This window comes from Apostichopus japonicus, chromosome 7 (genome assembly GCF_037975245.1).
Source record: "Apostichopus japonicus isolate 1M-3 chromosome 7, ASM3797524v1, whole genome shotgun sequence".
In the NCBI taxonomy this organism is placed as follows: domain Eukaryota; kingdom Metazoa; phylum Echinodermata; class Holothuroidea; order Aspidochirotida; family Stichopodidae; genus Apostichopus; species Apostichopus japonicus.
Genome location: NC_092567.1, coordinates 26,719,719 through 26,737,375, shown reverse-complemented (window position 1 = coordinate 26,737,375; position 17,657 = coordinate 26,719,719). Strand labels below are relative to the sequence as shown.

The 17,657-nt window shown below is 38.2% G+C and overlaps 2 protein-coding genes across 2 annotated transcripts in view; both read right to left on the bottom strand.

The window, feature by feature from the left end:
• LOC139969947 (CD9 antigen-like) overlaps positions 1–4,635 on the bottom strand; it is a 64,731-nt gene extending 60,096 nt beyond the window's left edge. Inside the window, exon 1 of the mRNA XM_071975374.1 lies at positions 3,876–4,635. Within this exon, the coding sequence (XP_071831475.1) occupies positions 3,876–3,944 (69 nt within the window). The 5' untranslated portion in view covers positions 3,945–4,635. The remainder of the gene's footprint in view (positions 1–3,875) is intronic.
• Positions 4,636–6,229: 1,594 nt separating this feature from the next.
• Positions 6,230–17,267, bottom strand: LOC139969944 (carbohydrate sulfotransferase 11-like). Its single transcript, XM_071975366.1, has 3 exons — positions 16,869–17,267; positions 9,869–10,067; positions 6,230–8,892 (listed from the first exon to the last, which is right to left on the bottom strand). The coding sequence occupies exons 2-3, from the start codon at positions 10,055–10,057 to the stop codon at positions 7,939–7,941; spliced, it is 1,143 nt and encodes a 380-aa protein (XP_071831467.1). The 5' UTR covers positions 10,058–10,067; positions 16,869–17,267; the 3' UTR covers positions 6,230–7,938.
• Between the last annotated feature and the right edge of the window lie 390 nt (positions 17,268–17,657).

Sequence of the window (17,657 nt, the reverse complement as noted above, 5' to 3'; positions counted from 1 at the left end):
TATAATGGCCTATAATCACATTTCTTACGTCTTGACGTTAGGAATTGCACGACTTCAAAAGCCGTCAACATCAAAATGGTAATTCTAGTAGGGGTATATGGTGTTTTCACAGTCTATATGCTAAGCCTCGAGGCGCTATATGAGTACAATCATATTTATGCTAGTATAGTTCATGCTATATAGTATATGCTAGTACTTCAAAACCCACATTCACCAGACATTTGAAAAAGGAATTAATTAACTCCTACTAGTATTATATAATCTATTCACGTATCCATCTCAGCATCATTAGGATATTATAACTGTATATTCAATCCTTACGTATATACTGTATTATATATATTTGTACACTTTTCTTCCTTTTAAGACTTTATTGGAGACTTCCTTTTCCCATTGTACACAATTGGCGATAAAACACATAAATGAATATAATAGTAGCATGCATCTTAAGATGTTGCTCAACAGAACTGAACTTGCCACAAGTCGTAATATATTGGTCGTTTTGGAAGCCGTTAATAATTATGTTTGATATTCAGTCGGTTTTGAGGCTATAATCACACAGAATGTGAAACTACTTGTGGTATAAAGAACGTATTACGTTTTTTTGCTGTTTCATACCATTATTGCCTTGGTATAACAAAGTATCATGAATATTATATTAGCATTGGTAAGTAACATACACAAGTGATAGCTTTATTGCGTAATCCAATTGGCCCCTTTGGACAATTATGACAAACATCGGTGTGTATTTCCTTTGTAATGTTGATTGTTTGTTGTTTGCATTTAAGAATCCTTGAAACCAACTAACCAGTTCATAAATGTCAAAAACTAATCAACATGAGAAGACGCATATTTCAATAATCAATCATGGAAATGAACCCTTAAACGATAAAGTATCTACATATGTTATACTTGACAATATTTTTAAGTATTGTTTCTTAAAAAAAAAATATATGATTCTAAGCAACTTACATACAGCACATTAAATATCACCATTCTCAGTTATTATATATATGTGTATATGTACAGTTAATATCCGCCACCCCCCCCCCCCCCCACCTATCATTCTCCATCTCATAACCAGGCTTCCTCCCTTCGAGCCAACCCACATGTGTCTAATAACCATCTATAACATCGTGTTGTCCACATGTTTACACCTTACTACTTCATCAACTTACCACATGTGTTGCATGTTTATATATATATATATATATATATATATATATATATATATATATATATATATATATATATATATATATATATATTCTTCGAAACCGAAAATTTTCAATCAAAATTTTATTTCTTTTTCATCATAGATCTTTTATTGATTTTCTTCGGCGAACACGACTCAAACTCGCATGGAGGGTGTTCTAGATTGTTTTAATATAATAAACCGCTCTCGGCTGCCTGTAATTAAATATTCCTTATGCAAAGTGAACTTGAAAAATCTGTGCAAGTTTGTATACTGTTAGTTCAGGGACATATATGCGCATGCACGCCTGCCTGGATGTACATTTGGTGTTTATTTTGAGGGACGGTTACCATAGAATTTGAATACGTAAATGAGACATTTGAGCTTTTTGGTTTTGTTCAGTTGACATTAGAGCTCGCATGTCTCCCATGTGTTTCGTAAGTTAAGATACATGTATTAAATTATCTTCCGATTATTCGATATTCGTAGAAAGCTTTCAAGATCTAAAATATCAATTCTTTGTTAATCTAAGAAACGTTTTGTATACTGCATTATGGACAAACATATACCTCAGATTAATTCAAGAATATATTCTATTACGATATATTGGTTGAAATAAATGTTGTGTACGGTAAATACCTTTGTGATTAAGCAATCTACCCTCCCCTCCCTCACTCCGCCCCTTCCCCATCCTCTGTAACTTGTTACGTATTGTACTGGCGTTGGTATATAAGGATCCTCTGGTTCAAGAAAGGTTTTTAACTAACAATTTCTTCACGAATGTCCGTGCCTCTTCTACAAAGACCACACAACTGGTCACGTGGTGATAGCGTATCACATTAAATAGGTTCAATAGTATGATCCACCGTGAAACGACATTTACTAATCATGATCAATCAGAATTAACACATAATAGGTTGACCAACATGATTATATAAAATAGTGTCACATTATTCAAAACTGCGGACATCTGTGTTGTACTTCCGGGTCAGGTCAATTAAAACAAACACACACGAATGAGTTTTAATTTTAAATACAAAACCCAGGCGCGTCTTTTGATTTCTCTCTCTCTGTTCATGATATCTGTTCCGTTGAGTAACAAGTTCTACGTTACATTGTTTAATTGGAAAGATAAACATATCATCAACACAAATAGGTTTAAATGCAAAGACGTCAACTTACGGGATCGGATGGAAGCTATTTTAGAAATGGACCCCAAAGATGGGAACCATATATTATAATCGACCACAAGTGACCTTTAACATTTATCAGCACGTAACAGTTTATGATGGATTGTATTTATGATACATTAAACATGCTTGACTCGGTCGGTTGACTTAAAAAATTAACGTCGTTACAAACCCTGACGTCATCTGTTGTTGCTAAGCAACTGTCTTATCATATGTAAGAACAGAATTTAGTGGAGATAATTTATGGGGGAATAGATCAGATGGTTATTGAACACGATACTTACTAGCTTATATAATGATACCCGAGAGTTCATCAGCTTCATGAATATGCATTATAGGCAGTCTGCGTGAATCTGTCAATACGAGGCCGATGACATTATTCAACCCGATACTTACTAGCTTGTATAATGGTACCCGAGGGTTCATCAACTTCATGAATATGCAGTCTGCGTGAATCTGTCAATACGATGCCAATGATATTTGACCTTCAAGTTTTCAGATGATGATCAAAAAGTGAAGGGGACTACTACCCAAAGCCGAATTTTGCGTTCTTCTTTCTCGGGTCGCTGAGGTGTGTGTGTGTGTGGGGGGGGGGGGGTGGGGGTGCTTGTACTAGATAAGAAGACATTTATCATTTTCGCAATTTGTGTATAGGGGTGTTTAAGATGTGCTACATTAATACTTTATCGCACGTTATGTGACCATAACAGCATCTTAACATCGATTTTAATCCCTTTATGACTTTTAATCCCTTTGTGACTTATAAATTACGAAGTTTATATGTTACCGGTGAAGTGTGGTCCTGATGCACATTCAATGGACATATAACTAACAGTAATTGATATGCATTTTTGGCTAAATGCAGATAAATAAATTCTTTCTAGACGATTTGTTCGTATTTCATTCATTTTTTAATTCAAATAATATCTATCCTGCGATTTTTGGTTCTTACTAAGTACCGTAGCCCTTAAACCTAAAAACTTTTGAACACCGGAAACGAAGAAGTACAATTTTGCTCATAGATTGAATTACTTAATGAAATAACATTAATACTATAGCCTAACCATGGACGCTAGTTTTATTTTCCATGTATATATATATATATATATATATATATATATATATATATAAATATATATATATACCTCATGCTGTAGGCCTCCATAATCCAATGTACATTACACATGTTTATGAGAGAGTCGATACACGGCTTGTCAACAGGTTCGTATGAATATACCGTCATATTGTCAGATCCCGTGGCTAAGATCTCTTACTAGCATTGAGACCGAGGCAATCAAAATCAACGTTACTAAAAGCCACAAGTATATCAAAGTATAATAAACGCGGTCACGTTGGCTTAACGGAAACGACAGAAATAACAAACGCACACTTCCTTTCCTGTGCGACCGCAATTACGAGAAGGCGAAAAGGTGCTTGTCATTACTTTGACATGAATTATAATGGAAGATATGTTATGAATTTTAACTTACCCAGAGAATGAAATTGAAGATAAACAGAAGAATTTTGACAAGGAAAATACAACCTCCGCGAACGGCCATTTTCTGTCTTTTCCTTGATTCAGAAGGATGAGCTGTGATGGTTGATTTGTTCACGTGAGCACCGCCTGTGTCGCTACGTTTGTTTTTCAATCCCGCGTTATCGAACTTTGGCTTGTCGTCTGCGCTTCGCCTTCCCCGTTCAGTACGCTTGGGGGAAGCGAGGGAGCGAAGCACAATGTATTCCAGGGTGATACGAGGTTTAAAGGCACTGTGTAGTTTACGCTGGTTGAATCAACAACCCAAAGTTATTCGCGTATCATGTTATCTAATACAATGTAACACCTTAGCCTATGTCAACAATCACCCGGAGAGCCGCAGTTTGAGTACCAAAAAAACTATCGGAGCGAGCAAAAAAAAATTATGTCACAAAGTTGTTAGTGGAGACAGGCCTCTTCAAGCAAATGATTTCCAAAACAAAAAGAGACGCTTAATAATCTACCGCTTCTAGCTTTGTTGATCTAATCTAACCTCTTCTCGTCTAGTAATCCCCCTAATCCCAAATGGATTCGTCTTGTCTTATTTTCTTAAAGTTCTAAAGTTACATCCTAGCAGTAATTTCAATATTTCTAAAAATCCCAACTTTTTTTTAGTTGTGATCAGAAAGAGATTTCAAACTCTCTCCTAAATGAGACCTCAACTTGAGTCTGGAGTCCCAGGTCTACGACGTAAGTTAACACTGCCTCAGCAGAGAGTATGTGCTTTCAATTAACTCTAGGGGAGTAGAACACTTGGCGGTCTTTTTTCTATTGGGAGTCGTGAATATTCATAAAGTAAATCTACGACGTACACTACTAGTAAACTAACTGGAGCGTATTATGTAGTCATAAACAACAGTTTACTTGGCGCGTTGCATTTTTGGAAGACGATCAAGGCGATAGGCAGAGGGTCCTTTGGGAATAACTGAGGCGTTTCGATATATAATTTCAAAATCTATCTTCCCGCGTGTTGCTGTAGCTTCAGCCTTTCGCTATATCGATGTAAAAATACTTCAGTTACAAGATATGATGCATGGGACATTAACTCAGTAAAACTTATCTTTAGCTTGTCACGATTGGTATATTAATATCCATCTCTTGCGATAACGTTTTGTGTTAAGGTTGACAGTTATAGTAACTAATACATATACATATGACTCATTTACATTAACAATATAGAAGAAAATATCATATTCGTTATTGACGGTGGTGGTTTTTCAATCCTCGGTTTTATTTTTTATTTATTTTGTTTTGGATGATGATAATAACATTTTTCAACCTGCCACTTTATGTCATTAGCTGTGTCCTTTGTGGTGATCGAAAAGGGGGGGGGGGATGTTGATCATTTTAAGCTCAACCATAATAATGAGAAACAAATGAAAAAATGCAGTGCAATACTGCCACTGCACTTTAGTGACTAGATCAGGAAGATGGTTTAGACCTGACACAAATCAATGCATTTGAAAGCAAAGGATAAAATACTCAATGGGCTAGCTAAATCATTGAGTTCTGTATCGATAATGCCTAATGTCCACACTTCTTTCCCGCCATAGGTCAACACTTTTGGTTTATTGCATTGCATATGCTACAACAGAAAATTAGAAAATAAGTATTTGGGTGAATTTTGGTGCATTTTCGGGGCACGAGAAAAAGTGTATGGGAGGGAAAATTTGTTCCGTTTCATTTCTAGCTTTGATTTGGCTCAAGTATTCTATTAGAAGAGAAGCAAAAACGAAAAATGGTTTGTTGAAATAATTACGAAGAACAACATAATTTTTTTTGATTGTATTACTATGTTTTAATTTCAGACTTTCTAAGAAATCATTTGATGGTATTGAAGGTTTCCCTGCTCATCAATTGTTAGTGACCTTCAAATTAAAGTCAATTTAGAATTTTCGCCTTATTTGATTTCTTTATATTTGTCATATATTACTATTTTTTGTGCATCCTACACGCCACGTGACTCGAGCTTAACTTACATAACTCAAACGTTTGATCCTAGAACTCGTGTCATACAGAAAGTTATTATTAATATTTTCTTTTGGACTTTGATATCCAACTTAGTTTTGAAGTAATGCTAAAGAGGGCGCCCTTACTTAATGCAAACTTTGAAGAAAGCATTACTTTTGATAAATCCTAAGTTGAACCTGTTTCACTGGTAAGTTATATGATGTACGGAAATGATTGATTATGTTAAATATGGATCTAATGGATTGCGAAGATATTGATCTTATTGATTATAAGTTAAGTATACGGCTCTTATTGATAACAATATGCAGCGAAGTTATGGAATATGATAGACAAGGATAGTTGAATTCTTATGGTAGGATCCATCTTATTGATGAATCTTTATTGATTATTGATTTCATCGATTACGGATGTAGACTTATATTAAGTGACCTTGATTGTGAAATCGTAGTAAAGGATCACATTAACTGATACATAGGTCTGCTTTGATAATACTACAGGTAATGAAATATGATCGATAAGAACTTGAGGATAATTATTGATTATGACAGAGTTAGATTGACTATATGGCATGTATTGATCGTTTTTATTATTATGAGTATTCGATCCATTGATGATCTTTTTATCATGATACAAGTGTATATGGATCTTAATAATTGTCATAAATATGGGGTCTTCTTATTACCGATAAAGATATTTGTCTTTATCATATTTATCGACAAGTTTTATTCCAATAAAATATGAAAACGATTAAGAATTGTCAGATCAACTTATTTCTTCATAGAGTTGGCAGCCATTATGTTTAAATAGTCAGACTCAGAAATTGAAGTAAATCTGCCTTTCTTTCGTTCGCTGGAAGTTCGAGTCACTGACAACAGACTGACCTTGTAAAATGAGGGACGGAATAGGCTATCACATTCCGGACTTGGCTCGACGAAATCATATAACTTCCCTCAACATTGACCATCTCAAACGAGCTTATTTGAAGCAGCACGGTAACAGACATACCCACTTTAAAAATATATCAAACAAGAACATATTTTCGGTTCCTTCAATGTTGCCTTCAGGGTTTCAGGGAATCATGCAGTCTAACTACATGATAAACACAACATTGATCGTATCAAACAAACTCAATTTCTAATCTCCTTTAAGAAGCGACACAATGGATACATACACTTCTTGAAAGCAGCTTCAACGTTGTTTTATAAAGAACAATGAATATTCATATTACGAGACATGTACAACATATGTCTTCTTCCTTTAAGAAGCAACACAATGAAATATATAACCAATATTAATCATATATACCCTGTGTAGTAGATATTACATTATAGAGAAAAGGAGTGTGCACAGTACAAGAATGACGCGTTTAGTTTATGAAGAACGCCAACCATTTTAGCAACATTGGCGCATATCAAACGCTGTGAATATAGTTTGCGAGAAGAATGGAATGAATTGAGCTATGAGCTGTAAGAATTCGAAAGAATGTTGCTCCAGAATGAGACTTCTTTCTGACCTATAGTTCTGTCTGTCAATTACAACAAGAAATTAAGTTACATTTTTACTTATTTTACAAGTTTCAAACAACAAAGGGGCAGCTTCATTTAGAGTTATATTAAAGACCATTGGTGTGGTCCTAAATGTTGCATTTGTGATATATACAGATACCTGTCTAGCTTTTAAATCCAGTATCATGTGGCTATATATTATATTGAATGCATTTCTAAAATGTCTTAGTGGCTTCGAGAATCACAACAGTTATAGGCTAAGCAAAATCCTTAGTCGAAATCAAATTTTGAGAATTCGAGACGTCTACATATCTAAGTATATATTTATTGATAATTACGCTACAACATTCATGTTAATTGTATTGCATATTGTAGCGAAATATTGAGGTCTGCATGTACTCAGTCTATGTAAACCCCAACCAGACACCTCACCTCAGGGCAACCCAAAGTGACGTCACTATGTCCAATAGACCAATGAAAATCGCACGAATCATCCATTTTCTGTGATCGATTGATGGTTCGTTCTGTTTTTTTATATTTTTTTTAAATATTTTTATTATTGTCATCTTTAGTGAGGGTAGTCGTGCTCAGTGAAGAAGCACTGCTTTCCAGATGAGCCCTCAAGTCTGTAATACCAGGATAAATAAGATTTGCGTCGTATTCAAATACAGTAAAGTCATAATAATAGCGGTTGTACAGCCTTGTTACGACATCAGGTGGTAGGGTCTTATAATACTCTACAGCTTGGGCTATGCTCGAACTGTTTGTGGAGTGTTGACTGACTTCTGGTAAGTTGGCTTCCAGTCCAGCCTTTTCAAATACTAGCTGCATTTCCGTTGCCATGGATTCAAATTTTACAATTACGTCATAGTTGACGTCACAAGGGTAGCAAAGACTATTGATGTCCATCCAGTGAACATCTTTTGATGCTTGAAGGTCAGGAAAGTCCACTAAAAATCTCACGAAATCGCTAAAGGTGACGTTATATTTGTCTTTATTAGTCATCATCTCCATGGCAACGTCGTTACCATAATATTTTTCTATAATAGGCCTGCCCACTATTTCCCGCCATCGGTACGGTTTCCAATCTGCATTCAGTTGTTCGTAAGTACCGTTTGGTTGGATTTTGTTTCGATAAGCGGACAAAATCCTCAAAAACGGGTTTCTGGTTATCATAAATTTAGTGAAGCTACGTAGAACCTCCCATCGCCTGTTGATCGATAACTGATGCAAGAAGGTTAACTCTTTCTTTGCTCTGCTATGGACACTGTTGGTAACATTAATTCCCCTTAGTTCAAAGAAAAGTGTCTTCCAACTGGAACAAGCAGCTTTAGGTACTGAACAGTACATAAGTTTATGTTCCATGTCAACGAGAATATTTGGAGGTGGGTCATCAATTATGGATCGGTGTTGAATGTGATTTCCAATATTCTCCTTACACACGCTCCATACCGTTTCATATCTGTTGTCATTGCTCTTTTCCAGCCCTAAAAGATGCTGGTGGTAATAACAGATACATAATATGAACATCATACAACAATATGAACATATGAACATCTGCGTGATTCGTGACGTGAAAAGTACATTCCATTTGTAATCAAAGTATTAGAAAATGAAGATAGGAAAACCGACTGAGAAATTATTCAGCAAATTTAAAACGATCAAAGATAATTTTTTTTTACTAACACGGGAATAATTCAAAGTCCTAAGTTCCTGACATCGTTCTTCCAAAGGAGCTTCTTTCAACTGAGCTGGTTGCTTTCTCTGTTCACAAATGTCAGTTTGAAAACTTGTAGTCAGTTTTACAGTGTTCTCAGATAAAGAATATAGCCTATATATGCTTGTTATTGCCCGGTGCCTAATTTACCAATGGAGGATTGGAAAGGGGCGTGTTAGACATAACACTGTCGGGCAGTTTAACCCATTTGCTCAGTTGTGTGTCTAGAGTGTATAAGTATAGTATGGAAAGCGGCGCAACCGCCCTTTCTGTATTGTGTGTGTGTGTGCTCGCGCAGGGGTTCGGGGAGTTGTTAGGTCGTCCAGTGGGAGGGGGGATGTTGATAATACTGAGGGTTTTTTGATGCCAAATGTTGCTATGTTTCGCCAAATTTGAAACAATGTGAAGAATTTCGATAGGTTAGGTTGTACATGTTATATATTTGTGTACCTTAAATGGAATGTTTGTATTACTCTAATTGCCGGTGTATGTGTGTGTATGGGTGGGGGAGGGGAGGGGGGGTGAAGGAAGTGGGGTGAGCCCCCTGGCAGTGAGCTACAATTCATATCATTCACAGATGTCAGTTTGCGTATACTTTGTTATACCTTTCAATTAGGAAAGGAAATTGATAAAAAGATATTCGGTAAAATGGAGAGAAATAACAAACAAAGAAAGAAAGGTTATATAAGAACAGAATGAAGAAATGAAGGAACGGAATGTGAGATAATACTTTAATGGTCACTTTGTGATACTCACTAGCAGACCACTGCTCTCACTGGTCACGGCACTGGATCGCAGGTTTGCCTGTAGCTTTAGCAGACGAGAACTCAATGACATGCTAAAAAGAACTAAAAATATCACGAGCAACAAGAACATCAGGTAGAACCACGACTGTCGATGTAACTTCATTGTTAAGTTTGAACATGTCATCTTTATTCCGGTCATATGCTTAAATCTGTTTAGAGAAGTGATTCGGAAAGACTAGTTCCATTAACTTTTAGGCCTGCACTTAGGAGCTGACGTCATCATCAATTTCACCTTAATGGGACCGTCCATGCATAGAATTAGCATATTTTAAAGTCAGGATAACTTGAAAGTAAGTAGTTATAGACACATTACTAGCCCTTATTTTATTTTATTGTTATTATTATTATTTTTTGAAACATATATAACGTATCAAGAACAACTTCTACTCGTATATATTAGTGGACTAAGCGTGACATCCCAAATAATGAATAATTACTGAAGGCGAAAGGTCATGCGTGACGTCAGTTAACGTCATGTTTAACCATAGAGCACGATATAAAAATTAGAGGGAGGTCTGCCCAAAATAGCTGTTCCGGCATGGAGATTCCGGCGCCATTATACCAAACCAGGCAAATTGCGCAACATGTTAACGTCGTCTGCTTACTGTTTACGTTCAACACAGTAATGTTACTACCAACTGACCAAACTGTCGTAAAGTCGTTCGTAGAAACTTGCACGAAACCTGTCTTGCAAACGGTTGCATCAACCGGAGACATAAAGGAAGTGGTATTTCCTTTCAAAAGTAAGGAGCTAAGGATATTGTCATATGTGAAGTCTCGTTAAAGTTGAAATGATAGCTCAATGGAGGAGTATTAACTAAGTGGTTAACGCCGGTGCCTTCCAATCACAAGGTCACCAGTTCAAGTCACTCCAAAATTAATATATGTCGTCCAGTTACAGAGTTGTTGACAATTGACAATTCATAATCATGGACGTTAAATAAGAATCTAAGAGACTGACTTCGGTCAGCTTGCCGCTTTGATAAGCCAATGAGGCTTCTTCGCGAGTTCCTGCTTGCGGAAGGATCTAAAATGCATATATAAAGTTGAAAAAGCAAGCTGTTGTCAAGAGTTTCGGTCCAGGCTAGGGCCTAGGCTAGGGCCTAGGCTAGGCCTTTCCTAACCGCAGTGCTAGTATTCGTGATTGCCCAGGCCTAGCTGTTATACTTACTGAAAACATGGACACCGGTACTCTAAAAATTTAAGAACAGTTTGCTGTTAACCTGCACTAGTGCCCAGGCTGATATGTATTCCTGCGTCAGTACCTACCTCTACCTCATCCAAGCATCATATGATATTGGGGTGCTGCTTTGAACTGTAGCACAGCATCCTGACAGGGAGCAACAGAATCTTTGAAAACGATAGTATCAGACAAACCATTTCAGAAGACCTGTACACTCATGTTTGATGCCATGGCTCTAAAGAAAGAAGTTTAAATGATCCCAAAGATGGTAAGTGTGACGGGTTTGTTGACTGCTGCAATATCCTGCCATCCGACAGTGACAGCCTTGCTACAGAAGCCCTTGTGTTCATGGCTGTTGGCCTAACCAGTAACTGGAAATTGCCTGTAGCCTATAATGTGGTAGATCACTTGCCTGGTGCTATACAGGCTGTTATTGTAAAGCAGCTCGATTCTGACAGAAGCTAGACTGGTCGTCCTGGGGATAGTATGTGCCAATTTGTTAGGGTGTTCAGTCACCACAGGGGGACAAAGAAACTATTTCACACATCCAAAACATGAATGAAATGGTAAACTTCACTTTTGATACCTGCCATCTTGTCATATTGGTTCGGAATTCCTTTCACCAATAATATGGTCATACATCGAGAAACTGGACGAAATTCAACAAAATGACAATTTGAACTTAACGAACAAACTGAAGTCTCAGATGCGATCGATTTCTCAAGAGATGATCTACATCTTCCTCAGTTCCCTGGCAGTGAAAAGTCAATTGAGTTCATTCGTATGATGGACAAATTGTTCGATTTCATGCACTCCAGGAATCTCGTGTTGAAGGCTATAAGCAGCCTATGAGTTCATCCAACCATCCTGCCAGACGAACATAGCTGATGGAACAGGGAAGTACTAGGGTGTACTCAAAGATACCGCGGACGACCAATTGACTAAAGGAATATCGCTTGGGTATGTTTCATGGTGACGATCGAGTCAGTCACTGAAGTATACCATAACCTTCTCATAGATCCTCAGCCTGTACACTGTATCTGCTTCTTTAAGATGTCCCAGCACCACTGGGAGTCAGTCACTGAATTATACCATAACCTTCTCACTGATCCTCAGCCTGTTCACTGTATCTGCACCTTTAAGATGTCCTAGCACCACTTGGAGTCATTCTTCAGTCGGATTCGAAGAAGAGGGACTGGAATAACAATCCAAATTGCCTGCAATTCAAATGGGCACGTCGGGCTATCTTGCAGAGAAACAGAATCAAATGCGAATGTCTCTATTGAGGAACCAGAAGACACCCTATTCATGCGAAGACAGTCAACATCTATACTTCAGGCTAATGTAAGTAAGTATGCAACGGCTTGCAAAGCTGCTCCATGAATTTCACGAACATGTCCTACACTATATCGCTGGTTATTTAGTGTAAACATGTGATGGAGCATTGCAAATATACAAAGTACTGTGTTGCTTTGCACAACAACACAGTACATGATGACACCTACGATCACAGTTACAGGCTGTGCTGATGGTACTCAGGCAGTCATCATTGAAAGGAAAGACAGAATATGACTTACAAAGGCCCGAGTTTTCAAAAGTATTTAAACAACACACAATGATTTTAGGTGTGTAGGCCTACTTCTTAATTCAAAATTATTCAATCTTTTGCACATACTGCGGATCCTGGTTACTTCTGGTGGGAGTGGGTGCAGAGCGGATTGTACTTCTTTGGTGGGAGTGGGTGCAGAGCGGATTGTACTTCTTTGGTGGGAGGGGGTGCAGAGCGGATTTTACTTCTTTGATGGGAGGGGGTGCAGAGCGGATTGTACTTCTTTGGTGGGAGGGGGTGCAGAGCGGATTTTTCTATGAAAGAGGGTATGTCACCCATTATTGTGTATTCTTGCATTAATGCAATTTGTAACGAAAATCTAAAGTTCACCTCCACTTAAGTAATACATACATTGTTATTTATTGAAGGAGAACTTATTTACCAAGTATGAGGGGCAATCCAACCCAAAAACGAGTGATGTCAGGTTTTCGTACTCTGACCTTTAGCCTCCACTAAAACCAAGAGGTATCGTTAACTAATTATGAGGAACCTACATACCAAATATGTTTTCAATCCAAGTAAGCATCAAATTAGTCTGTTTACAAAGATTTCACTATTTGAAGCCTATCGACCTCCGATGACCTTTGTCCTCACCTGGAATCAGGAATCATGTTTGCATTAAAGGAAACATACGTGCCGAATATTAGCATAACCAAAGTCATCTTTTCACCGAGACCATGCATACAAACAAATCGTACACACACGCACACGTATACATACACACAAATGTTGAATGCTTGGATTCCTTTTGCCTTCAGCAAGGAATAAAAAATGTCTCCGACACGCACCGTCGAATTTGCTTCTGTATAATTTTCCAGAAGTTCCTTGATCTGAGTGTTGAGGTCCTACTGTGGACACCGATGGTCGATGGAGTTACATCTGGTGCCGTCCCTGTGTTCCCACAGGTTATTCTTTAAATATTCCAGGAAACCTGTTCTGTTTTACAAAAAGCCGTTTTAAAATGGTTCTATTCTGGTTTATTACCTATTGCCCTCTAATGGTAATAATTTTATTTACTGCATGTTTGCAATCAACCATTAACCACACGTTCATGTGCGCAGATCAGATCAGTCAGGGGGCGTCCGGCGCCGCCTATATAAATTTTGGACAACCTACAAAGGTGTTGCATTTTCATTCTAACCCTGAAAATATTTTATCCCCTGAGGAATACTTCCTGAACACCTGATCTAGCTAGGGCTTGATAGCTGAAAATATTAGGGGCATGATCGACCACAAGCGCACTGACGAAAATATTTGCTGTGTATAAATGAACAGTTCTTGAGAGGACCCCATGATATGCGCCAATCAAGGGCGGCGGAAGCACTTTTAATCTGGGGGGGGGGGCACCGACATCAAAGGGCACTTTGCAGAAATTCGATTGGACTGATGCAGCCTTATATTTAGTACCCTTTATAACTCTTATTGTATTATCTTATTTGCGTATACACATCACTCCATCAACGCCCCCCCCCCCCCCTCAAGGAAAATATGCATGCTAGCACTGCAATATCCAATGTGCAAATTGGGAAACAAGGAACAAGTTTTCTTTTGAGACAAAATGAGGTGAAATCATGCTAGTTGCTAATGTAGGAATCTTCCGAATTAGAGTTTATTTCTTGTTAATATCTTAACAAATATTTTCCAATCGAAATAGCTTTGAATTGGACCCACAGAAATTCCTTAAAAGTCAGGGGCGTAGCCAGGATTTGCAAAGTTGTACTGCACGACTATCTGAGCGGAACGCCACCATCGGTTGGCGCGGAGCGCACAAGGAAATTTTTGGTTTTACAAACCCCTCAGATGGCCGGAAACGGCCCTTTCCGAGTGTTCATTCTGGTTCCCTGGCCTCTTGCTCACTTGAGACACCTCAATTTTTATGTAGAAAAAGGGCACATTTTGAACCTGAGGAAAAGTGGGGGGGCACGTGCCCCCTGTGCCCCCCCCCGGTTCCGCCGCCCTTGGCGCCAATGTACATGATTAGTTTCAGACTTCAAACCTGTTTGAAACTACCAGCAACCATGATTATGCATGTGTTAACTGTTGTGTAATATTTCATGTTGCTTGCTGTGCTCCTTCAAATTCTAATGATCTTATCAAACATTGACGTGGCCACATAAACTCTCTGAAGTAAACATGGGCGGCGATCCATACTTCCGAGTGGGGGGGATATGACCTTGTTGACTATCTAAGCGTAGCGCCACCATGAGTTGGCGCGAAGCGTACAAGAAAATTTTGGGATTAACAAACCCTCTAGATGGCCGGAAACGGCACTTCCCGAGGTTTCCAAGCGTCATATACCCAACTTTAAAATAGGGATAAAATGTCCGAAATATCTTATAATCAGGATCCAAAATACTTTTTTTTTTTAAATTTCGGTTGTTATTTTGGGAAAATTGCCCCTGTCAATCTTGTTTCAGGCGCTACGTTAGAATGTTCGAGAGTTCTTTTATATTATTCGATGAAGAAAATGGCCTCATGCAGGCTTTTATAGGCCTATACACATGCAATACACAATTACACATAGTTACATTCCTAGGTACCGATTGCTAGGGCATCCAGGTGAAACGTGTATTAAGCATTACCCTGGTAACATGAGATTCTCAGCTGTTCGAGGGAACATGTACGTGTGTAGGCCTACTATAGGGCCTATGGGGTGCATATATGTACTATATCAATACCGTGGGCGCAATGATACATTTTGTTGTTATAGGGCCAATGAAGCCTACAGTCAACTATTCTTGCTTTATAAAGACGCTTTATTTGAAAAGATCGCACTGCGTTTATGGTAGGTGAGAAATGAAGCTCTAAAAGTGGAGTGGAGTGTTAGCTTAGTGGAGTGTTAGCTCAGTGGTTAACACCGGTGCCTTTCAATCATAAGGTCCCCGGTTCGAGTCACTCCCAGATTAATGTATGTCGTCCAGTTACAGAGTTGTTGACAATTAACAATTCATAATCATGGACGTTAAATATGAATGTGAGAGACTGACTTCGGTCAGCTTGCGGCTTTGATAAGCCAATTAGGCTTCTTCGCGAGTTCCTGCTTGCAGGAGGATCTAATATACACACATCCATACATACATAAAAGAGCCGTACATTAACGATGATGCATAAATGTAGGCATGAAAATATTCTTATCCCTGGCATTTGGTGGGGGGATATGGTGTATTACATCCCCTCCACCCATTTTCATGGGGGGATATATCCCCCCTTCCCCCCCCCCCCAGGATCGCCGCCCATGGAAGTAAAGAATGCATACAAGAAACATCCCTTTCGATCTACGTGTCACCATTTGTACGTGGCGCCATTTCATACCGGATTAAATTCTTTAGGAAAATTCGCACGGATTTGCTGATATGAAGGTAAGATAAATGTCATGTTTTTACTTTGTGAAGGATGTGGATCACATTTCCTACTTCTTTTGGCTTTTGTAGATGAGAGGGGGGGGGGGCGAAAGTAACCCACAACGGTTTGTTTAAGCTAGCTCATGTCTTACATCTTGTACAAACATACGCGCACAGTGTGTTGTGTCTTGCCCGGTTTGGTAATGGCGGACGGGGTCCGAATGGCCGCACAGCGGTTTTGTATCAGCGGTAGTATATATGGGTCCGCCCTCTATTCTTATATCCCGCGCTATGTGCTTAACTTAACAGTAGCATTTCGCTGCACACTGTTTGTATTTCCTACATACTGATGAAAAAAATCGTCAGCTAAAGAAGAAAATTATAATAAGATATCTGAAAACATATTCCGTTACTTTTTGTTCTCCAAAATCGCATCAGAAATGACAATATTAGGTCTTTGCATAAACTTTACCAATGAAAGAATAAACCAATTTTACTACTTAGCCATAGCCCGCTTAGACGTAGGTCAATGCATGGTTACATGTTCAAAATACATCATGCCATGGTCAGAGAGATGGTTACCAAAATACGGGTAAATAGTAAATAGGCCCAATTTGACCAAAGTAACTATACTTAGCGCAGTCTCATCATAAAAAATGTGCAATGCGTTAAGGCACGTTTCAAGATTCCATGAACAATTCGCTATAGGCCTATACATTTTACACTTACACTGGATACTAACTCAATTAGTACACACATTGAAAAGAAGGCAATATAGAAATCATTTATTGTGTGACAAATTAAGAAAACATCTCACCTAAGACAGGAATATTCCAAATTCCAATAGTAATAGATGAAAGTCCTAGAGTATACTTTTCGATTCGAGTCAGTCCCTTATCGCATGGTTGATGTAACTAATTAAGGTAGATTCTACCGATGACTTCCACAGTTAAACGGCGTTGAGGAAGCCTCATTGATGCATAGCGTGAATTATTATCGCTTTAAAACAGTTAAGAAAAAGTAAAGTCTTGTAATTGTCCGCTAATTTAGGCTGCCCATAGTGGCTGCTGGGGTTCCACTTTCCCGCCACAGCGTACCATGCGCTCGTCACAGTGTACAAACATCAGTGGCCAACGGCGTGTAACGTTGATGTATACACTATTGGCTGCTGTTAGTGGCTACTCTTAATGGCCGCTACGTTCAAACAGGTGTTGAGGAAACGATTTAAAGAACTGACATTTGATGGCCATAAAAATATCTGCATTAATAGCTGGTAATATCACTTACATTTCGTGTAATAAAATGAAATCAACAAGGGTCCCTTACCGTAGGATATGTGCTATTGTTTTATATGCTGGACATTGTAGTCGGCAATGAGTAAATACACTCTGACATATAAAAAAAGACATTTTATCGATTGGTCAATACTTGTAAATTGAATTTTATCCCGTCTAGTTTTATTCATTAAATCCTCATCCTCCTTGAAGAGACATTTACTCGAAACGAGTAGAATATTTAAGGGTAGTGAACCAGGCAATGCTTTTTTGCGAGAAGGAAATTTTAATCAATTTAGAGAAGAAATAATTGCATTAGTCGTGTTGCAACG